A 24,828-nucleotide genomic window follows, 5' to 3' on the forward strand; every position below is an offset into this window, starting at 1 on the left:
AGCGGGAGTGGTTTGATCTGGGGGTGGGAGGCTGCTAGTTGCGATTCCTGGGGAGAGGGTTCCAATTCCCAATCCTGGGAGGTCCGATTGGGGGGGGGGGGGGGAAGGAGTTGGTGGGGGGGGGTTGTTCGTTGGATCAGGGGGTTGGTTGCCGATTTGGTGGTGGGGGGGGTGGTTGCTTTACGCAGTCTCATTATAATATTTAAATGGACAACCTGCCTCTGTGGGGCAGATCGATAGATTTTTAACCAATAAGGGAATTAAGGGTTATGGGGAGCGGGCGGGTAAGTGGAGCTGAGTCCACAGCCAGATCAGCCATGATCTTGTTGAATGGCGGAGCAGGCTCGAGGGGCTAGATGGCCTACTCCTGTTCCTAATTCTTATGTTCTTATGTTCTTATGTCCCTTGTCCCGTCTCCATTAAAACCGGGTTAAGGTCGGGTTTCAGATTTTTAAAAGTGTAACATGCCACCCGAGTCCAACCCACCTGTTTTTGTTGTGGTTAAAATAACCCCCTATATGTTTACTAGATCAATGTTTCCTGGTACTGTAAACTGGGTCATTTTTGAGAAAGAAAGACTTGCATTTATATAGCGCCTTTTAAGACCACTGGACATCTCAAAGCGCTTTACAGCCAATGAAGTACTTTTGGAGTGTAGGCACTGTTGTAATGTGGGAAACGCAGCAGCCAATTTGCGCACAGCAAACTCCCACAAACAGCAATGTGATAATGACCAGATAAACTGTTTTTGTTATGTTGATTGAGGGATAAATGTTGACCAGGACACCGGGGATAACTCCCCTGCTCTTCGTCGAAATAGTGCCATGGGCTCTTTTCACGTCCACTTTAGAGAACAGACGGGGCCTTGGTTTAACATCTCACCCGAAAGACGGCACCTCCGACAGTGCAGCCGTCCCTCAGCAGTGCACTGAGGGGCTAAATTGTTACCAGAGTAAGTTTAAATCAAAATTTGCATGGCTTCGATTTTGCGGCAAGCTATTTTTGTTAATAAGAATGACAGAAACACTTGCAAGGTTTTAGCTTTGTAACAATAGGGCAGACCCCCTTTACTGTACTTACAAGGAGCTACGGTCAATCTCAATAGACTTCTGCAGTCAGTACAGGGTTTGTATTCAGTACATTGATAAACAGAAGGCACAGTCATAGCAGACGCATCATAAAATCCAAAAATGGAAACTAAACATTAATACAGGCCCTATCCTGCAGCCCTTCAGTACTACTGATATTTAGGATAGTACAGCGTGACACTATGTGGCAAGATCTACAAAATATTACGCTTAACCACGTACTACGCTTACAAAGTGCTGTCAAAGTACCAGAGTTTTGCCTAAAAAGTCCTAAAGACAATGAAAATCTTAATTTTTGAGTGGGTCTGAACAGTAACAAATTACTTGTCGCACTGATGGCCTTTTGACAAAAGAGCTAGAGAATGTTCTGGAAAACAAACACAGACAAACAAGCAAACACAGTGTCAGAGCAAAAAGTCAGATAAGTTAACGGTCATGAAATAACTAATGTTACAGTAAAATAACAATATCCTAACAAATATGCAAATAGGAAGTAATGTTACACCATAAGAGATACTAGGATAGCAATTCCAATATGTAAAGTTTACACACGAAACACTTAGCATGCCTGCACGCATTCCTGTGTGCAATATTTTTATTTTATTAGCTTGAGTTGGCAGCACTCTTGTCTCCGAGTCAAAATGTCATGGGATTAAACTCTACTCTAGGACTTAGTCACGTCAGTGTAGTACTGAGGTAGGAGGTGCAGTCATTTGGCTGAGGATATTAAACTGAGGCCTTGTTTAACTATTCAGATAGACTGAAAAGATCCTATGATACTATTTGAAGAAAAGCAGGGGAGATCTCCCGATGTCCTGGACAACATACTGTCCTCAATTAGCATTATCAGAAAACAGATTTCTGGTAATTCATTCATTTGCTGTTTGTGGGACCTTGTGCAGAAATTGGCTGCCGTGTGGGTCTATATAACAATAATTACACTTCAAAATGAAATTCATTGGTTGTAAATTGCTTGCTGACATCCTGAGGACATGAAAGGCACAATTTAATCGTCACTGGGTCAAAATCTTGCACCTCCCTACCAAACAGCACAGTGGGAGAACCTTCACCTCATGGATTGCAATGGTTCAAGAAGGTGGCTCACCACCACCTTCTCTCAAAGGCAATTAGGGATGGGTAATAAATGCTGGTCTTGCCAGACGCCCACATGAATTTTGAAAAATGTACGTTCTATTAAACGGGCTAACACTTGTATAAAAATAGCACACACACAATTGTAAAATGAGCATGTTCAGTATTCATAGAATCACAGAATGGTTACAGCACAGAAGGAGGCCATTTGGCCCATTGAGCCCGAGCCAGCTATGTGATTCATGTGATTTACAGCACTTGGAATTTCTACTCAACTTTTTTTACACTTCAGATACAATCATTTCAGGCACAATTATAACATTTACAGCATGATCAGAACTTTCATAATAAACAAAGGGTTACAGCAGAATTGTACAGAAAGTCACCACTCATTATTATATACTTTTTCGGACGCAGTTCTTGGCAATTTACTTATGATTCTTTCACTTTCCTTTGACTGTTTTTTAGGGAGGCTCCTGTTTAGCTAGTGGGAGCTTCAACCACATCAAAATTCATCTTAAGACTGCCATGACCTCTACAAAATCATTTTTTTAATAGCAAATATAGTAATGGCTTGCGTAAAACTCTGCTTCTAAAATTCTAGTGCCTAAAACTTGATAGAGTATTTTCACTGCTTTTCATGCATTTACTAGAATTTCCCCCTGAGCTTCCACGGGGAAGTTTTGAGTGTGTGTGTGTTGAAGTTACTAGTCTTAGGTTGTATTCACACTACCAGTTTAGGGTTAGTGTGAAGCAGTTTTGGTTCATGTAAGCTGGGTGTGAATGTTTGAACTGACTTTGAAGTGAAGCAGAGTGAGACTCCCTCATCTGGATTCAGATGCAATTTACACTAAAACTGCAGCATCGGTGTGAAGTGAAACCGCTTTGCACACATGCTACGGTTGACAGGTAAATCCACAACAACTTGCATTTATATAGCACCTTTAACGTAGTAAAACATCCTCAGGCATTTCACAGGGGCGTTATCAAACAAAATTTGACACCAAGTCACATGAGGAGATATTAGGACAGGTGACAAAAATGCTTGGTCAAAGAGGTAAGCTTTAAGGAGTGTCATAAAAGAGGAGCGAGAGGTAGAGAGGCGGAGAGGTTTAGGGAGAGGATTCCAAAGCGTGGGGCCTAGGCAGCTGAAGGCAAGGCTGCCAATGGTGGAGCGATTAAAATTGGGGATGCTCAAGATGCCAGAATTGGAGGAGAGCAGAGATTTCGGTGGGTTGTTGGGCAGGAGGAGGGTACTCATAGTCTCAGTTCTCCTTCTCCTTTCAATTTATATTCAAGCCTGCCTGATACACAGCCCACTGATTTACATCCATCAGTGCTGGAGGTGGGGGGGGATTAATCTTCAGCAACTGGCATAAAGACACCGGAGAATTTAAGGGAGGTGAAATCCCTCAGGACTTCTCCTGCTCCTCAGTCTTAACCTCGGCAGAAATCCCATTTATGCATAGAAAGAATGGTTTCCACCAAAGTTACAACGGAGGGGTGGGAGAAGCCCCGAGGAAAGTATCAGGAGCAAAACAAAAAAATTAATTATAAAATGACTAAAGTACATGGACATGCTGGATGTTTACCACTGCCTAGACATCCATTTAAAATGGACATTCTTAATATCAAATGTTCTAAATGTCAGAACTGTGGAACCTACCGGTACCCAATTAGGTATTAATATTCGGTCTGAGGCGGGCACTTCTAATGCCATTGATTTTGCTCACCAGAAGATGTGTCGGGACACAAATCTGGCGGATTTCTGATGGGGCGAAATATCAGCCCATTTTCCTTTTACGGCTGCCCTGGTGAGGAAAATCTAGGCTCTTGCTGTTTGTAGACAGATCAGAGAACGACGACCTAGGACCGGGAGCGCACCTTTGGTCTGGTGGGATTCCAGCCAGCCATAGAGATGACTCTCGCTGAGGAGTCTGTCTGTGGTGGAGGCAGAAATCAACTGAAGCAGACCTTGCCTGCCACAGCGAAGTGTGGCTGATGTTCTCAGTGCTAACTTTCTAAATCCATTTTTTCCCCCAATTTAGTGCTTTAAGCCTTGGCAATTGATTACACTTCAACCTTAAATAGCCCCTGCATCACCCATAGCCACGCTGGATGCCAAGAATGAACAAGCAGTGCTGCAAGTGACTGCATGTTTAATGATGTTGCATATCATTGCAATATGCCCATCTATATAAGTACGGCACCACCACTTCTGCTGGGAAATCCGGGAAGCAAGCTTTCCAGTGTAACTCAATAGAAAACTCCAGCCCCGGATGGAAGAAACTTCCTCAGTAAGTGCATACACACTATATAAAATAAATGATACTTCTTAAACAGCTAAGTTAGTCTTCATGTAGAGAATAATTACACGCCGTTCAATATACTAACAGTTCTGAGCAAATCAACCCAGGGGATATTCGGAGGGAGTCACTTTTCATACTTGCCAATGGGACAAACATGAATGTCTACTTTCCATAGTTTGATGAGGATTGCATGCCTCCCAGTGGTGGATTGCAAAGTGCACTGGTAGATACCTGGCAGTAGGTCACAGGCAGCAGCTGCAATGACCCAGCAAGAAACAGAAGAACTGTTGTTTACACTGTTACTTACCTGACCAGTCGTCAGGGAAGGTCCAGGGCCAGAATGAGAAAATCGCAACGCAAATTTGTGCGTTTGCAATATCTGAGCAACTTCACTTGTGCAAACTCTCTTCACCTGCAGCTGTCCTGTTGTTACCAAAGGCTGCAGTTAGAAATTGGGCAACAAAAGGAACTGACTCAGTTCTAAAACTGAAAGCAGTCCCATAACATAAAAGGGGTTTCAGATGTTGAAGCATAGACACAGGAAGAGCAGGCTGGAGAACCCAAAGATTTGTATTGCTGATACATCACTAGAGAACTGATAGCTAATCATATGGTTAACTCACAGGTATACTGGAGTGTGTTACGGGGAGGGTAAATTCCTCTGGAAGTGCGCTGGTTAGCCCATTCATGTAAGTCGCCTCTGTGTTATTTTAATCGTTGGCCTTTTATAAGATGGAGTTAAAGACCATTAAAATAGCGCGCAAAGAAATTTTAAACAGATGTGCTAACCAGCAAGCTATCGGAGTATATTAAAGACTGAGTTGTGAAAATGTGCAGCATGCCATGATATCGTGAGACCTGGTGCTGCAATCTTGGGTCAATATTTGAACATGTATGTCCAACTGAGTGGAGACCAGCTGCCTTCATTTCTGCACCTGTAAATAGGAACTTAACGCAACGCACTTGATAGTTATTGAGCTGAGGCAATAATTTCCTTTGCTCTTTTTCATTTTGGCATTCATCCCTGGGTTTTCTGAAATATCAAAGATTGCAGTAAATTGTGTAGCGATTTCCTGAAACGTCCTTTAATGTGAGGGGTAATACAGCATCAAATTACAGCCCATCTGAACAGACATTTTGGGATATGTTTGTAAAAACATTCATTAATCCAAACTTGGATTCATAAACTAATGCTGGGACAAAGGCTGCTTTTTAAGTTATTTCTCCCCTTTCCAATTATCTTCCCCATCTCCCTCTCCTAAAGATAGTGACACATGCTGGGGTGTGTACTGTTCCTCCACTCTGTCCCTCAATGCCTCTTAGAAGTGGGCATTCTTTTTCATGTAAGATCCTGGTGTCAGGAGTATTCAAGCATGATAGATAGAAAGAACTTGCATTTATATAGCGCCTTTCAAGAGCTCAAGACGTCCCAAAGCACTTTACAGCAAATGAACTATCTTTGAAGTGTAGTCACTGTTGTAGCACACTCGCCTCTGAGTCAGAAGGTTGTCGGTTCAAGTCCCACTCCAGGGACTTGAACACAAAGAATCTAGGCTGACACTCCAGTGCAATGCTGAGGGAGTGCTGCATTGTTGGAGATGCCGCCCTGCGGATGAGACGTTAAACCAAAATCCCAGTCTGCTTTCTCTCTCTCAAGTGGATGTAAAATATCCCATGCACTATTTCGAAGAAGAGCAGGGGAGTTATCCCCGGTGTCCTGGCCGATATTTACCCCTCAATCAACATAACAAAAAAATAGATTATCTGGTCATTATCACAATGCTGTTTGTGGGAGCTTGCTGTGCACAAATTGGCTGCCGTGTTTCTTACATTACAACGGTGACTACACTCCAAAAGTACTTCATTGGCTGTAATGTGTTTGAAGTGTCTGGTGGTCATGAAAGGCGCTATATAAATCCCAAGTCTTTTTTCTTTCTTTACTGTTGGAAACGCAGCAATTTGTGCACAGTAAGGTCGCACAAACAACAATATGATAATGACCAGATAATCTTTTTTTGTGTGATGTGGGTTGAAGCATAAATATTGACCAGGACACCAGGGAAATCTCCCGTCTTCTTCAAAATAGTTCCGTAGGATCTTTTACATTCACCGGCGAGGGTAGACAGGGCCTCAGTTTAACATCTCATCTGGAAGACAGCACTTCTGACAGTACAGCACTGGAGTGTTAGCCTAGAGTTTGTCCTCAAGTCCCTGGTGTAGGACTTGAACCCACAACCTTCTGACAAGAATGCTACCACTGAGCCACGGCTAACACCTAAGCTTGAGGGCTTAACTGACCTTAAGCATAGAAAAATAGAAATATAGAAAATAGGTGCAGGAGTAGGCCATTCGGCCCTTCGAGCCTGCACCACCATTCAATATGATCATAGCTGATCACACAACTTCAGTACCCCATTCCTGCTTTCTCTCCATACTCCTTGATCCCTTTAGCTGTAAGCATCACATCTAACTCCCTTTTGAATATATCTAACGAACTGGCCTCAACAACTTTCTGCGGTAGAGAATTCCACAGGTTCACAATTCTCTGAGTGAAGAAGTTTCTCCTCATCTCGGTCCTAAATGGCTTATCCCTTACCCTTAGACTGTGACCCTTGCTTCTGGACTTCCCCAACATCGGGAACATTCTTCCTGCATCTAACCTGTCCAATCCTATCAGAATTTTATATGTTTCTATGAGATCCCCTCTCATTCTTCTAAATTCCAGTGAATATAAGCCTAGTCAATCCAGTCTTTCTTCATATGTCAGTTCTGCCATCCCAGGAATCAGTCTGGTGAACCTTCGCTGCACTCCCTCAATAGCAAGAATGTCCTTCCTCAGATTAGGAGACCAAAACTGTACACAAGATTCAAGGTATGGCCTCACCAAGTCCCTGTATAACTGCAGTAAGACCTCCCTGATCCTATACTCAAATCCTCTCGCCTCCTTCACCGCCTGCTGTACCTGCATGCCAACTTTCAATGACTGATGTACCATGACACCCAGGTCTCGTTGTATCTCCCCTTTTCCTAATCTGTCTCCTAATCTGTCAATATTCAGATAATATTCTGCCTTCATGTTTTTGCCACCAAAGTGGATAACCTCACATTTATCTACATTATACTGCATCTGCCATGCATTTGCCCTCTTACCTAACCTGTCCAAGTCACCCTGCAGCCTCTTAGCATCCACCTCACAGCTCACACTGCCACCCAGCTTAGTGTCATCTGCAAACTTGGAGATATTACATTCAATTCCTTCGTCCAAATCATTAATGTATATTGTAAAGAGCTGGGGTCCCAGCACTGAACCTTGCAGTACCCCACTAGTCACTGCCTGCCATTCTGAGAAGGACCCCTTTATCCCTACTCTCTGCTTCCTGTCTGCCAACCAGTTCTCTATCAACGTCAATACATTACCCCCAATACCATGTGCTTTAATTTTGCACACTAATCTCTTGTGCGAGACCTTGTCAAAAGCCTTTTGAAAGTCCAAATACACCACATCCACTGGTTCTCCCTAGTCCACTCTACTAGTTACATCCTCAAAAAATTCTAGAAGATTTGTCAAGCATGATTTCCCTTTCATAAATCCATGCTGACTTGGACCAATTCTGTAACTGCTTTCCAAATGCGCTGCTATTTCATGCTTAATGATTGATTCCAACATTTTCTCCACTACCGATGTCAGGCTAACCGGTCTATAATTCCGTTTTCTCTCTCTCTCCTTTTTTAAAAAGTGGGGTTACATTAGCTATCCTCCCAGTGATAGGAACTGATCCAGAGTCTATAGAATGTTGGATCACACCTGATCCTGCCCATGCATAACCACCTTCCTGCAGTTGAAACCCTGGTCGATTTTTCTGCTCAATATTTGGCGGGTTATGCTGAAAGCTTTAGTGTTCAGCTACTGGAAATAATGCCCTAACACAGAATATGGTTGAGCCATCTTGGAGAAAAGAACAGACCATTCCAAGCTCATCTTCATATTGGCTGTTTCTTCTTCTTCTTAGGCAGTCCCTCTTTTTATGTCTCAAATAAAGCAATGTGACTGAGTAGTGTAGACTTGAGTAAGTGAGACATTTTATTCTGACTCCAGAGTGCTGGCACAGCATGGGAGACCTGCTTATATGCAGTGCTCCCAAGGGATGCTGGGATCCCTTGGATCTCCAACAGATGCGCCCTCTGGTGGTGGTAGAATGCTGGTTACAAGCTGTTGCATACATAACACCCTCAGAGTCGAGGATGACTTGCTTCCACACTAAAAATGAGTTCTCAGGTGACTGATGAGTCCAATGCGGGACTTACAGTCTCTGTCACAAGTGGGGCAGACGGTGGTTGGAGGGACGGGTGGGTAGGGTGCTTGGGTTGTTGTGCGGTTCTTCCGCTGTCTACGCTTTACTTCAGCTTGCTCTCGGCGATGAGACTCGAGGTGTTCGGCACCTTCCCGGGTGCTTCTCCTCCACTTTGAGCTGTCTTGGGCCAGGGATTCCCAAGTGTCGGTGGGGATGTTGCACTTTATCAAGGTTGCACTTTGAGGGTGTCCTTGAAATGTTTCCTCGGCCACACCGCTTGCCGTATCGGAGCTCCGAGTAGAGCGCTTGTTTTGGGAGTCACATGTCAAGCATGCGGACGACGTGGCCCATCCAGCGGAGCTGATCGAGCATGGTCAGTGCTTCGATGCTGGGGATGTTGACCTGAGCTAGGACACTGACGTTGGTGTGCCTATCCTGCCAGTGGATTGGCAGGATCTTGCGGAGGCAGCATTGGTGGTACTTCTCCAGTGTTTTGAGCTGCCTACTGTACAGAGTCCACATCTTTGAAGCATATAGGAGGGCGGGTATCATTACTGCTCTGTAGACCATGAGCTTGGTGTCAGATTTGAGATCCTGGTCTTCAAACACTCTCTTCCTAAGGCGACCGAAGGATGCACTGGTGCACTGAAGACGGTGTTGGACTTCGTCATCGACATCCGCCCTTGTTGACAGTAGGCTCCCGAGGTATGGAAAATGGTCCACATTGTCCAAGGCCTCGTCGTGAATTTTGATCTTCGGGGGCAGTACAGTGTGGCGGGCAGGTTGGTGGAGGACCTTTGTCTTATGGATGTTTAGCATAAGGCCCATGCTCTCGTATGCTTTGGTGGGCTATTTCAGGGAGTGGAACTTGATACAATCTGTAACAGTGCTTTCACAGGGCTTTAATCTGCCAATATGTTTGTTGTGCCATTATGCTTTAACTGTTGTGTGCTGTTCTTACTATCACATCAAACTGCTCTCATCAATAACATCACCCTGACCAGTGACACAACTGGAGGAAGATGTTGTGACAATGACCATCTATGTGATGGAAAGAAAAGTGGGGGCAACTACTCAATTACTCCACTGATCTCCTGGGCTGCCTCCCAACTTCCATAAATTTTAAACTCATCTAAATCCCTGCTGTGCATATTCTATCCCACACCAAATCCTGCTTGTCCATCACCCTCATCCTCACTGACCCAAATTGCTTGCCGGTCTCCTCAAATGTTAAAATGCTTGTGTTGAAAATTCTTGCTTTGCCCTTCCCTATCCCTGTAACCTGCCCACCGTCCTGCATCCCCACCGACCCCCAAACTCTCTCATCTTCTGACTTTGGCCTCTTCCAAATTCCTCCCTCCCTTCACCCATATGTAATGTCTGTAGCTACACACTGTGGCCTCCTGTGCTACTGCAGCCAGTGCTGTTTATAATAAAAGGACCAGGTCACCTGACTTCAGGAGACTTCTGCCATCTTAAAGGTTGTGTGTGCTATGTGCTCTCTGGAAATATCACACCATACGTGGCAACTGTGCCTTCCGCTCTCTGGAATTCCCTCGCTTCCTCCTCCTCAAAACCCACCTATTCTTGTCGTCTTTGGTCCAGCGTCCATTTTTCCTCACGCCTCTGTGAAGTGCCTTTGGGTGTTTTTCTATGTTACGGGAGCTATATAAATGCAAGTTGTTGTTCTACTAAATAAAAATGCCGATGTTACTACGTTAAATTGCCATAAAACAGCTTTGCCCGAACCCTGGCTAAGACATATCACACTTTATGAGATCAGAGAGGTGATTCCATGATCTGACACCACCAGCAGGAGGGTCCAAATCACAGAATTGATCTTTATATACCATTCCGCTACTTTTCGAAGCTATAAAAAAAAAATCCATAAAAACAGAAAATACTCTCATGCTATGTGTTACTTTTAATTCACATTCAGTAAACTTATATCAATTAACATGAAAAATAACTGTGTTCTGCTGGAGTTCAAACATCACGCACTGCACCTTAAACTAATGCTTCACTTTCGCTGTTTTTTTCTTCTTCAGTTCTTCCCTGTGCCGTTGCTTCCTCCTCTTCCCTCCTTCTTTCTGGCCTGAGAAAACATTGATATTTCATCAAGCAGTTTATCAAACATTAACATTTTATAAATATATGTTGCACTATAATTATACTGTATTGTGTCAGCTGTGACTCAGTGGGTAGCACCCTCGTCCATACTACAGGTGCAGCGTCCCAAATCCGGAACCCTCGGGACCAAGGCCGTTTTGGCTTTTGCGGTTTTCTGGACTTTGGAACGTCTTTCTGACGTCACGAACCCAGAAACACCCGAGCCCAGGTTCGGGTATTTCCGGTTTTTGGAACATCAAAAAGGGGGGGGGGGGGGAGGGGGGGGATTGCTCCCCAAGGAGCTGTTCGGGTCGCCAGCCCCGTCCAGGAGGTTGTCGGGCGGGACCCAGCCGCCGAGGAGTTGTTCGGGCGGGGCCCGCCGAGGTGGAGCTGTTCGGGCCTGCGGGCCCCGTCGCAGGGGAGGTGTTGGGGCAGGCCGGTGAGGAGGCTCCAAGGTAAGGGCAGCGGCGGCAAGCGGGGCGAGGCGAGCGGCGGCAAGGTGAGGCCTGAGATTGGGCAGCGGCAGGGCTCCGAGGTAAGGGCAGCAGCGGCGAGCGGGGTGAGGCAGGTGGAGGCGAGGCCCGTGGTTGGGCAGCGGCAGGGCCCCAAGGTCGGCAGGGTCGGCGAGTCCGGATTCTGGAACATTTTACAAATTCCGGATGACCCTGCCACCAATCGGTCCGGAGTCTGGATTCCGGAACTCCGGATTTTGGTGCTCAACCTGTACTCTAAAATACGTAGTTGAGGATTTGAGTTAGTGAAGTGCAATGGACACAAATATATCTGTGGTATGACTAAATGTCCAAAATGGCCCTTTTATGCTCTGTTTTCCATAACAACAAAAAAATGTCTGACCCATTTTTTTTACTGTCACAGACTCCAAGAATAAAAGCTGGCAGAGTGTCTCTAACATCTTAGGCTCGTTATTAAAAACCGTCGATGATCCTCGGGGTGAAAGTAGATTTTACACACAGGGATTGCATTGCTTTTGAAGTCCTCAGTGAAGTAAAAAAAAACATTTTGAAAGCTGCAAAGGAAATTCAGATTTGTAGGGGTTCAAAGAGAAATGAAACAGAAATAGTAAATTTAGTTCCAGTCCTCAGCTGTGATATAAAAATTACCTTTCAATCAAAGCAAACTCATTTCTGTTACTCATAGCACAACGCGTCTACCTGCCAATAGCTAGATCTTTCAGATAAAGCTGGCTAAATTGGCACTACATGAGATGTCTATTAAAATTAGAGCCAGGCCATTTCGGCCACTTCTTCATACAAAGGGTAATGGAAATCTGACATTTTCTCCCCTCAAAGGCTGTTGATACTGGGACAATTGGAGCTTTCAAGACTGGGATAGATAGATTTTTGTTAGGTACGGGTATCAAGGGATATAGAGTTAGGATGGGTAAATTAGGTTGAGGTAAAGATCAGCCATGATCTAATTGAATGGCGGAGCAGGCTCGACCTACTGTTCCTAGAACAGATTAGCATCACAACTTAAATCTCCTATTAGAAAGAGAGAATTCATATTCCTCAAAACTCAGGTCGGAGCTGAACATTGGTATCTAGCTGTAAGGGATAGGGGTCAGGACATAGCTTGTGTGTTGTCTCCCTATAAGACCTCTCCAGTTAAATGACACTATCCTATACTGTTAGAGTCCTATATGATGGGAGATAACTTCCCTGATTTTAAAACAAAGGACCTGCAGCCTTCCACTTGACCATTACCAGTGGCTACTCAAACTTCCCATGACAATCAAAGTACATATAATTGGTGTTCAACAGGGAAAAAAAATCCTTTTACTTAAAGCCAAACTTGACTTAAATCTATTTTTGCAAAATTAAACTACATATGTCAGTGATTAAATGACTTCAAGGCACAATGAGATAAGCAGTTTGTAAATTCAGTGCAATGCTTAGAAATTTAAGTCACTATTTGGGGGCTGAAAGTAGGGGACATCTTCTAAGTGAGTCACTGTGGTTCACTCTGAGAACCCCACTAAACTAGCACAAAATATAAAAACAGACAGCAAGAGTTTCTATAGGTATATAAAAAGGAAAAGAGTGGCTAAAGTAAATGTTGGTCCCTTAGGGGATGAGACCGGGGAATTAGTAATGGGGAACATGGAGATGGCAGAAACTCTGAACAAATATTTTGTATCAGTCTTTACAGTAGAGGACACTAACAATATCCCAACAGTGGATAGTCAAGGGGCTATGGCGGGGGAGGAACTTAACACAATCACAATCACTAAGGAGGTGGTACTCAGTAAGATATTGGGACTAAAAGCAGATAAATCCTCTGGACCTGAAGGCTTGCATCTAAGAGAAGTAGCGGCAGGGACAGTGGATGCATTGGTTGTAATTTACCAATATTCCCTGGATTCTGGGGAAGTTCCAGCAGATTGGAAAAGTGCAAATGGGTAACGCCCCTATTTAAAAAAGGAGGCAGACAAAAAGCAGGAAACTATAGACCAGTTAGCCTAACATCTGTGGTTGGGAAAATGTTGGAGTCCATTATTAAAGAGGCAGTTGCAAGACATTTGGAAAAGCATAATTCGGTCAGGCAGAATCAGCATGTTAACCAATAAGGGAATTAAGGGTTATGGGGAGTGGGCGGGTAAGTGGAGCTGAGTCCACGGCCAGATCAGCCATGGTCTTGTTGAGTGGCGGAGCAGGCTCGAGGGACTAGATGGCCTGCTCCTGTTCCTAATTCTTATGTTCTTATGAAGGGGAAGTCATGTTTGACAAATTTGCTGGAATTCTTTGAGGATGTAACGAACAGGGTGGATAAAGCGGAACCAGTGGATGTGGTGTATTTGGACTTCCAGAAGGCATTTGATAAGGTGCCACATAAAAGGTTACTGCACACGATAAAAGTTCACAGGGTTGGGGGTAATATATTAGCATGGATAGAGGATTGGCTAACTAACAGAAAACAGAGAGTAGGGATAAATGGTTCATTCTCAGATTGGCAATCAGTAACTAGTGGGGTGCTGTAGGGATCAGTGCTATTTACAATCTATATTAATGACTTGGAAGAAAGGACCGAGTGTAACGTAGGCAAGTTTGCTGACGATACAAAGCTGGGAAGAAAAGCAATGTGTGAGGACACAAAAAATCTGCAAAAGAACATAGACAGGCTGAGTGGGCAAAAATTTGGCAGATGGAGTATAATGTTGGAAAGTGTGAGATCATGTACTTTAGCAGAAAAAAATTAAAGAGCAAGTTATTATTTAAATGGAGAAAAATTGCAAAGTGCTGCAATACAGCGGGACCTGGGGGTACTTGTGCATGAAGCACAAAAGGTTAGTATGCAGTTACAGCAAGTGATCAGGAAGGCCAATGGAATCTTGCAAAGGGGATGGAGTATAAAAGCATGGAAGTCTTGTTACATAGGGTATTGGTGAGGCCACAACTGGAATACTGCATATAGTTTTGGTTTCCATATTTACGAAAGGATATACTTGCTTTGGAGGCAATTCAGAGAAGATTCACTAGGTTGATTCCGGAAATGAGGGGTTGACTTATGAGGAAAAGTAGAGTAGGTTGGGCCTCTACTCATTGGAATTCAGAAGAATGAGAGGTGATCTTATCGAAACGTATAAGATTGTGAAGGGGCTTGACAGGGTGGATGCAGAGAGGATATTTCCACTGATAGGGGAGACGCGAACTAGAGGGCACGATTTTAGACGAAGGGGCCGCCCATTTAAAACTGATGAGAAGGAATTTCTTCTCTCAGAGGGTTGTAAATCTGTGGAATTCGCTGCCTCAGAGAGCTGTAGAAGCTGGGACATTAAATAAATTTAACACAGAGATAGACAGTTTCTTAACCGCTAAGGGAATAAGGGGTTATGGGGAGCAGGCAGGGAAGTGCACCTGAGTCCATGATCGGATCAGTCATGATCGTATTAAATGGCAGAGCAGGCTCAAGGGACCGTATGGCCTACTCCTGCTCTTATTTCTTATGTTCTTATCTGCTCCTGACCTGATCTACGCTAGACTTTCTGGCATCACTTGTGTCTTTCTGATTCTCAGCCTCCCACTCTCCTATTTTATGCTTCCATTTACCCCTCTCGGGCTTTCAGCTTCCCATTCACCCATCTCAGGTACCATTTCCTCCTTGTCTGTGCGTGGGGATGACAGTGTATGAAACAGTCACTGCACGCTAAACAAAGTTTCCTGCTTTCTGAAGATCCATGGTGACCAATGTTATACACGAGTCATTAAAAAAAAAATCTAGGGGGGTTGTCTTGCGTAAACTACATGAGTATATACAGGACTATAGACTTGGATACCCTTTATAGCTTTTATGAAAACCCATAGCAATCTGGAAATTGATTAAACCAATGATAACATAGACTATTCTCTTTTTAAGTAAATCTTATTTAAGAGCCTTTCTCAGTGTCTTGTAATTTTTACAATACATTTCAAATGAGACAATAATTGGATATTGAGTATTTTCCGTTGGTTTACACGTCTGCCATTGGAATGACGGGAGACAGATTTAGCGGTGTAAATGCCCAGAGTCAGCTAATGGACACAGATCTCTCAGTGGCAGTATAAAAGTAGCTTCAATTGTGACCATCGAAATCCTAAAAAAAGGGTTATAGAGTAATGTCCAAACCCTCTACTGAACAGACTGTACCACCAACTTACTATAATCCAGTACAATCATCGGTCATTGTCCTGAGTATGCCAATTAGGAGTACTAACAGGGCATTTCTGAAATCTGCAAAAATCATCTCTAATCCCTAATTTAAATTATTTTGAATGTTTTAAGTTTAGAAATAGTAATTCACTATTGGTGCATAAAGTGACCTGTGGCAATAAGGCAGTACTATTATCCATCCATTCTCAATGTCATTATAGGGAGCTGTACAGCTATTACTGCAATATTTAAGGAATAGATGCCGATAGGTGCTATTCTGGACTGTGTGCACACAACACACACACACGCACACGCTCTGACATTGCACATGATGTTCCTACAACAGATTTTGTGCAAATCCCCTTTGCTAGATTCAAACGGTGGCATGGACTGTTGCATCTGAAGGTGGCTTGTTTGCTTGGGGACAAACTTCATGCTTGTGCCATCATTGCTGTCATCGACAAGGACTCTCTGGTGGCTCCATGGCATTCTGTTTTTATTTGATGATTTTTAATGGTCAGCAAGTTCTGGTTTCCACAATTCATTTGTGTGTTCTCAGTCTCAGTACATCTATTACTAATGATGCCCTTACTGCTCTGTTCTACTATTCACGTAGTTGACGCTAATAGCATCCCAATTAGCTGCAGACATGCGACTGGTTTGAATCCAGTGCAATAATGGACTTGTAAAAATTCACGGCTTTATCTCACCTTTCTCAGTTTGGCTGTGCAACAGATTTGCCTGGTTGAGGGATTTCTAAAGGTCACAATTTCAGTGCCTAATACATCCCACTATTTAGAAATCCCTTTGTCACAGTCCACTTTTTCATTGATTCCTTACAGGAATGTCGCAAATGATAGTTTTACCTGAAGGCTGGCCTTCTGTTCCAACTTCCCAACAAGGAGGTGATTTTAGAATGGGAACAGCTAGATCACTGATAAGGAATACGGCAGAGGAGCCAGAAGAGAACGAGCACAATTAAATGGCAATTTTAGGGGATAATATTCTTAAGGAATTTGATTGATTTTCTGCTGGTTGCTAGTTGTTGATTTGATTAGTGAATGGAAATGTTTTTATAAACAGTTGCAATCACCAAGCACACTCTAAAGCTGGTTGGCTCTTTGAAAGAGCAGTTGTGCTTAGTCCCACACCCCCAAAAGCCCAGAGATTTTCCAAGGCCCTGTTGGGTATTGCTTCCTGTACTGACACTCACCACACAACATTTAATTATATATGGCAATAGAACATTGATTTATGAATTTTGGGAAGTTACTGCTTGTTAATTAAGAAATAACGTTTTTTTTAGCTTGAATTAGCACTACCCCTAAAAATGATGGCTTTCTTTAATAATAGGCAGTATTAGCATACAAACTGCAGAAGGCCAGAGCTAACCTCTCCAAGGTCAGGGCTAGCACAGCTCAACAACAGTGGCAGCCCTTATCTGGGGAATTGCTTTTCTTATTTTGATCAGTGCCTAATTGCTCAGTATTTTTCCTTCCCATCTCTTGACTTGCATTCACACCTGCAAAGTTGGAAGTGGCTCCTTCCTCAGGGACACTGTAGACCATTGTTGGCGATCCAGCTTCCTCTTCCTCTTCAACATGATACTGGTAATCGTGTTTTGGGTAGGACGTGGAATGCTGCCGTGACGAGCGTGTGTAAGACGAATGACCCGGTAAGGCCTGTTGTCCTCGCTGTCTAAGCTCTGTTGCTAAGGCATGTTCATCTTCAACTCCTGAAACAGAAAGGCAGTGTTCAGTGCAAATTATATTCAGACTGCATTCCAGGCCATTTCGTCAGTGCAGAATCACCAAGCACACTCTAAAGCTGTGAGTCGTGCGTCACTTCCCCATTACTCTCACCTCTGAATCCGAAGGTTGTGTGTTCAAGTCTCAAGCCAGGATTTGAGCACTTAATTTGGGCTGACACTTCAGTACAGTACTGAGAGAGTGCCGCACTGTTTGAGGAGCCGTCTTTCAGAGGAGAAATTAAACCTAAACTGCCCTCTCAGGTGGACCTAAAAGGTCCCACGGCACTATTTGAAGAAGAGTAGGGGAGTTCCCCTAGTGTTCTGACCAATATTTATCCCTCAACCAACATCACTATCTCATTGCTGTTTATGGGACCTTGCTGTGTGCAAATTGAATGGCTGCATTTCCTACATTGTAACAATGACTACACTTCAAAGTATCTCTTTGGCTGTAAAGTGCTTTGGTACATCCTGATGTCATGAAAGACGCTATGTAAATGCAAATCTTTCTTTACATTTGAGCTGCATTTATGGGCAGTTTGTAAGAACTAGAACCCAGAATATCAATGAATGAACTCATAGTATGGCATTAATTTGTCAATTATTCAATTATTCATTCTTTGTTTAAATAGTGAACAAATAATGTCATACAAGTGTGTCAAGAATTCTTATGCTCAGATTGTACTTGGTAATTTTTAGACTTGAGTGTAATAGATTCATTTACATCACCATTTGATCCTGCACATGGTATCATTTTATTAATTATGCTGTAGCCATGGTTAACAAAGCTAGTATAGAAAAAAATTAATACATATTTAACACAGAAGCACGTACTACTTTAAGATATTACTATTTGTATTTTTCGGATACAGTAGTCGTTGCCACTTGAGATCCACCAAAGCTCCACTTCAATACATGGATCTTAAATGATCTGAAGCTGAAAGTTGCAAGCACAATGGATACATTTGCAGATGATACAAAGCTAATGAAAGCAGTACACACCAAAGCTGAATAGGGTAAGCTACAGGAGGATTGGAATATACTTGGGATTTGGGCAGAAAGTCAATGTAGAGAAATGCAAAGTACTTCACATTGGGACAAAAAATCCAGGAAGGATTAAATGGGGTCTTGATTGACAATAAATTGCTGTTTTTAGGTATTTATAAGGACTAGATAATGTAAACCATGACAAGCTGTTTCAGCTTGTCCAGAACAGTAGAACTGGAGAATGCATTATTTCAATGAACGAGTGGTAACTCTATGGAACAGGCTCCTAGAGGACAAGCAGAAAGTATTGATTCATTCAAGTGCAAATTAGATCAATTGCTTTCAGAAGATAATATTTTGGGATCTAGCCTATGAGGAATTTGCGACATGACGTGGTAAGTGTAGCATTCTTGGGAGGAACAGGTGATTTTGGACTTACCGTTTCCAAAGCTTTCAACATCCTCCCAGAATCTAGCCTGCAAAGCCCTTTAAAAATTGTATGTGTTTCAATGAGATCACATCTAATTTTTCTAAACTCTAGGGATATAGGCCTAGCCTATTCAATCTCTCCTCTTGGGCAATCCTCTCATCCCAGGAATCATTCTACTGAACCTTTGTTGCACTCCCTCGAAGGCAAGTACATCCTTCCTTAGGTAAGGAGACCAAAACTACACAGTACTCCATGTGTGGTCTCACAAAAGCCCTATACAATTGTAGTAAGACTTCTTTACTCTTGTCCTCCAATCCCTTTGTAATAAAGGCCAACTTACCATTTGCTTTCCTAATTGCTAACTAGATAGACCCTGGTCTTTTTTTGTCTAGCAATTCCTATGTTCCAAGTGTTTTTTACGACAGGGCATCTGCATTACCACCCACTGACAAACGCCATTCAACAGTTACAGATTGCTGGCAACTCTCCCTTTGAGCACCATTCTGTAGTGGGCAGAAAATTGACATCACTATGCGTGAAATGGATTGTGTAGGAAGAGCATAGTAATACTTACTTTGATTAAAGAAATGGAATTGTTTTAACAATTGTGAAATTGGGATGTATCAGTACTGTTCAGAAGGTAAGGATAAGAGAGACACAGGTTTAACACAAGACGTTAGATTAGGCTTGAGAACTGGCAGAAACATTAATTCTCCTCTGTCACATATCTTTTGACGCACCAATCCACACTTACTATTTTAGGCATAGCCGTCCATTATTAGTCAAACCTTGGCTGTGCCAGGAGTAAATTCTTTGCTGTCACGTTAAACAATAAACACAACAATGACCTCTGAATTACCAAAATAAATTGACAGAATTTGAGTGTTTTCCAATGCACACACAACCAGTTATATAAAAAAAGGTTGTCTTTCCCAGCTATCATCTTAATCCCGGCAGGCTTACGTTCCAGGTTGCAGCTGGCTGCGAGACCCATGTGCCGGGAACCAACAGTGCTGGCACTGATCTAGCATAGTATCAATGCAACTATAGTGTGCTGTCAACGGCAGAAGCAATGCATGCTGACAGTACGCAGTGTGTGCTTAGTTCATCTATTCTCATATTAGTGAATGTAGCCAGTATTCACAAGCACTCAAATATGCTTCCTCCAATACAAAACAGAAAAAGCACGAGAAAAGAAGCATTGCAATTCATCTTATTGTTTAAAGGCATTATGATGCACAGGAGTATCAATGCTGGGCACCCTACATTGGCTTCTAGTCCGGCAATGCCTCAATTTTAAAATGATCATCCTTGTGTTCAAATCCCTCCATGGCCTTGCCTCTCCCTATCTATGTAACGTATTCCAAATCTACAATCTCCGAAATCTCTGCACTCCTCTAATTCTGGCCTCTTGCGTAACTCCAATTTTAATCACTCACCATTGACGGCTGTGCCTTTAGCTACCTAGGCCCTAAGCTCTGGAATTCCCTCCCGAAACCTCTCTGCCTCTCTTCTCTCCTTTAAGATGCTCCTTAAAACCTACCTCTGTGACCAAGCATTTGCTCATCTGTCCTTATATCTCCTTAAGTGTCAAATTCTGCTTGATAATGCTCCTGTGATGCGCCTTAGTACATTTTACTATGTTAAAGGCACAATATAAATACAAGTTGTTGCTGGGAACATGCCTTTGATCTGCCAAACTGGAGCTCCTGACCTCAGTTATGTTTTTACGGACAGAGTCTATACCCTTCTTGTGCATTTCCTGCTAGCCAATTATCACGTGACACTCACGTGAATCCTGGGAACAGGTTGCCTGGAGAAGATGCACAGCACAGGAAGACAGACTTGATTATGGGATAAAATAATTTACAAAGCAAAAGTCATATCCTCACTACTCCGGCACCCAGAAAAAAATGTTTTTAAAGCGATACTGATGTAAAAACTTTCAGCCTCAATGACATGATAGAAATATTATTATGCATAGTTTTGTTTTTTTCCCCGATTTTACTTTATTAACAGAAGTAACTGTACTGAGAAACTGAACCAGCAGGACAATCACATTATTAAGAATCATCTTTAAGCACCCCCAATATGTCCAACAAGTAGGTGAGCCATACAAATCAGGAAGGTTCAACCCTTGTTCTGAGTTAACTGAGTTAACCAGCATGGCAAACAGCAAGCTGCAATTGGCCTCAGTTTATGAACAAAGGAACAGGAGGAGGCCATTCAGCCTCTTGAGCCTGTTCCGTTAGATTCAATTAGATCATGGTTGATCTGTATCTTAACTCATCTATCTCCCAAAATCCACCAATCTTAGCGAGGAGGAAGAAATATCCTGTTCCTGATCACCATCCAACAATCCATGTTAGGAGTGCTTGTTGTGGGGGTGGGTGGGAAAAGGGTGAGAAGTGGATGAGGACATAGTCAAGGAATGGGTGAGCAAAGGGTGAGGAGTGGGTGAGGGGAGGGTGATGACAGGATTTGGGGTGGGTGAGCACAGGGTGAGGGGTGAGTGGGGACAGAGTCAAGGCTAGTTGGGGACAGGGTGAGGGGTGGGTGAACACAGGGTGAGGGGTAGGTGGGGTAGGGTGAGGGGTGGGTGGGGACAGAGTCAGGGCTAGTTGAGGACAGGGTGAGGGGTGGGTGAGCACAAGGTCAGGGATGGGTGATGACAGGATTTGAGGTGGGTGAGCACAGTGTCAAGGGTGGGTGACCATAGAGTCAGGGGTGGGTGAGCACAGACTTTGTCAAATCTAATGGGCTGATAACTTGTTCCGATGAGCTATGTATCCTATCTATCAATGCAATAAGAAGATAGCAAAGCTTTTAAAACGAGCTATCCATATTGAAAACCAATAATTAAATTCTAACCCTTACACTTTAGGGAAAGTGATGCTTATTTTAGAAAAATCATCAGGCTGATCTTTGGTCCCAATAAATCTTGAGAGCTATTTTGTAAGTGTTTCAAGCACATTGTATACTGATGTATTGGAAGAATATTACACATAATAATGACTAGATGTTGCTCTGGTGCATTGAAAATATATGCAAATAAGATCTGAAATTGTCAGATATACAATTAAGTAGGATTGACTACATTATGAATACAATCCCACACAACCTTTGCATAGCAATGTACTACTAATTAACCTCATAGAAGCTGCTTTAACATTAAAGACAGCATGCTAATGAGATACAATTTCATACTGCTGTGGAAATTCAAGGCAAGTATTAATTCTGTTGTCTATTAAAATAGTACTTGTATTCTTAGCAAAACAATACAGCGACTTATCTTACGTCATATGACATTTAAATTAAAATATAGAGCACACAGAGATTATAAAGGCAATTTTGCATTTTCTGAAAGGTGAGGGAGACCATTATAGACACACACAATTTTTTTGGAGCTATTCCAATCAAGTTTCAAATGAAACACGGGCGAACACCACATACATACATTTAGGATTTCCAGTATAATGGAACCTAAAAATTGGAATTTAATTACTCTTGATGAGCTTTGTTATAATTCATTCCATTTATTCACTGGCCCTGTTTACATCTAGAAACTGTACATCTTACAAAAGCTGATTTATCACATCGAACTGCTTGTTGTGAATTTTACAGATTTTCGATGGTTGATGCATTTTCTAATTTTTCCTCCTTCCCTCTTTCCGCTCGTCAATGCACTTGCTTCCGTTTGGATACTATTCCGCAGATGAAAGGGGCCATCGATAGTCACACAAGTTGCACTGCCCATGGGCGAGCCCAGGCAGTGAGGGTTGACAGCTATTTGTGCATAGGGACTGGGACAAATAGAGATATTTTATTAGTCTGCATCTTTCTCAACCTGTCTGCAGCCTTTGACATGGTTGACCACACCATCTTCCTTCAATGCTCTGGGCTGGTCTGAGGCTGAACCAGACAGTTAGGAAGGACGTTGAAGGCTTTGGAGAGGGTACCGAAGAGATTTACTGGAATGATTCCAGGGGTGAGGGAATTACTGTTACATGGACAAACTGGAGAAGCTGGGGTTGTTCTCGATAGAGCAGAGGAGGTGTTTAAAATCATAAAGGGTTCAGATAGAGTAAAAAAGAAAAACTGCTTTGAATGGCTGAAGGGTTGATAACCAGAGGGCACAGGATTAAGGTGATTTGCAAAAGAGCCAGAGGTGACATAAGGAACATCTTTTTTAAGCAATCAGTGGTTGGGATTAGGAATGCACTGCCCAATTGGGTGGTGGAAACAGATTCAATAGTAGCTTTCAAAAGGGAAATGGATAAATACTTGAAGGAGAAAAATTTGCAGGAATATGAGGAAAGAACGGGGGAGTGGGACTAACTGCATTGCTCTTCGAATGATGGGCAAAATGCCTCCTGCTGTGCAGTACTGTTCTATGATTCTATGTTCACAATCTTGGCATCCTATTTTGACCCTGAGCTGAGCTGAGCCTCCAGCCCCATATCCTCCCCATCACCAAGAGCACCTACTTCCAGCTCCGTAACATCGTTCGTCTAAACCTCCTGCCTCTGTTCATCCACTGTTGAAACCTTCATCCATTCATCCATGCCTTTGTTACCTCTAGAATCGACTATTCAAATACTATCCTGGCCAGCCTCTCACCTTGCACCCTCAATAAACTTGAGTTCATCCAAAACTCTGCTGCCCACACACTAACACACACCAAGTCCCATTCACCAATCACCCCTGTGCTCGGTGATCTATACTGGTTCACAGTCCAGCAATCAATGTTCCCTACAGAGCCTGCACCGCCGTGAGCCCACTTTGAAATAGAATAACCGCGCATATGCGGAATTTTGAATGGACCCTTAAAGGGGCCCAAAAATGAGAGGGAATATTGCCAGCAATGCCTCGATTTTATAATTCTCATCCTTGTTTTCAAATCCCTCCATGGCCTCGTCCCTCCCTGTCTCTGTAACTTCCTCCAGCCCTACAACCTTACGTTAATGACACTATATAAATGCAAGTTGTTGTTGTAGTCAAAAAGGAATAATAAACATTAAAAATCATGGGGCCGAAATTGCCCCACGGCCTGTCTCAGGCGCTGCACCTCGTTGGAGGGGGGCTCCTGAGGTTAGCGCTGCGCTAAAGCACCACAACACCCCTCCCCTTCATTTAAAGGGGAGAGTCGCTGTGGACTCTGTATGACCCTTTGGTGGCCACCACTGGGCCACCAGGGACAATCTTGACCCAGCCAGTGGCCCGGCATGCAAAGAGGAGTGCCAGGCTGCATGATGCCTGCCCAGTCGAGACGAGGGCCGCCATTGTCGGGCCAACGGAAAAGTTGAATGACAAAAAATAAATGGTGGCCCAGGGCGCGCAGGGCCTCCACTTAAAGGGGCACCCCGGGCCGATGGCAATCCCCCGCAGGGCAGGCGTGGACATCGGCTGGTGCTGGCCTTGCATCCCACGGGATAATTTCCCCTGCGTGTCACAAAGGGGTCAGTGCGGGGCAGTGAGGGGGCGGCGCACACAGCAATGACATCATTGCCAGGTGTGTGCCAGCCTGGGACGCAAATCGCAGGGCGCTGCACAAACTCCAAGTCGCCCCGAACATCTCAATTGCCCCAAAAAGGCAATTGCGGCCCATTAGCGTCTACCGGCGGCACTAATGGGGCACAAAAAAGGGGCAATTTCGGCCCCCTAGTGTCTAGTACACACTTCCTATTGTCATACTTTTTGCAACGCACTTTTGCTGTCATACTGTTGATTGGTTCCCAGTAAAACAGCACTAAATCAGAACTAGGAGATTGGAAATGTATAAATCAAAATAAAGGAAAATAGATGGAAAACTGCCAATGAGAAAGAACTAGGAACTTATGGAAACAACCAAAGCTGAATATCTAGGAAAAGCTAGCAATAAAAAATTATAAAAGGAAGTGAACCACTAAAAATTATCTTACTTTTTGCCTGACATTTATTTTCAATAACTGAAATTTCTGATGTCCAAAATACAGTTTTAAATAAACATAAATCAAGAACTAATATATTTCAGAATAAAATGATTACATTTTACTATTGATATGTATTTCCAAGCCTTCATCAGCGTGAGACTAAGAGAAAGAAACCAGTAATTTTTTAATAGAAAAACTCAATTTTATCTTTT

General features: G+C 43.2%; 1 protein-coding gene across 5 annotated transcripts in view; it reads right to left on the minus strand.

The window, feature by feature from the left end:
- Positions 1-1,035: 1,035 nt before the first annotated feature.
- Positions 1,036-24,828, minus strand: part of dnajb6b (DnaJ heat shock protein family (Hsp40) member B6b) — a 147,020-nt gene continuing 123,227 nt past the window's right edge. For all 5 annotated transcript variants that reach the window (XM_070881624.1, XM_070881619.1, XM_070881621.1 and 2 more), the window contains 2 exons: positions 17,060-17,272; positions 1,036-10,876 (listed from right to left, as the gene is read on the minus strand). In XM_070881624.1, coding sequence (XP_070737725.1) covers positions 10,794-10,876; positions 17,060-17,272 — 296 coding nt within the window. In that variant the 3' untranslated portion in view covers positions 1,036-10,793. The remainder of the gene's footprint in view (positions 10,877-17,059; positions 17,273-24,828) is intronic.

Source organism: Pristiophorus japonicus, chromosome 5 (genome assembly GCF_044704955.1).
Source record: "Pristiophorus japonicus isolate sPriJap1 chromosome 5, sPriJap1.hap1, whole genome shotgun sequence".
Taxonomy (NCBI): domain Eukaryota; kingdom Metazoa; phylum Chordata; class Chondrichthyes; family Pristiophoridae; genus Pristiophorus; species Pristiophorus japonicus.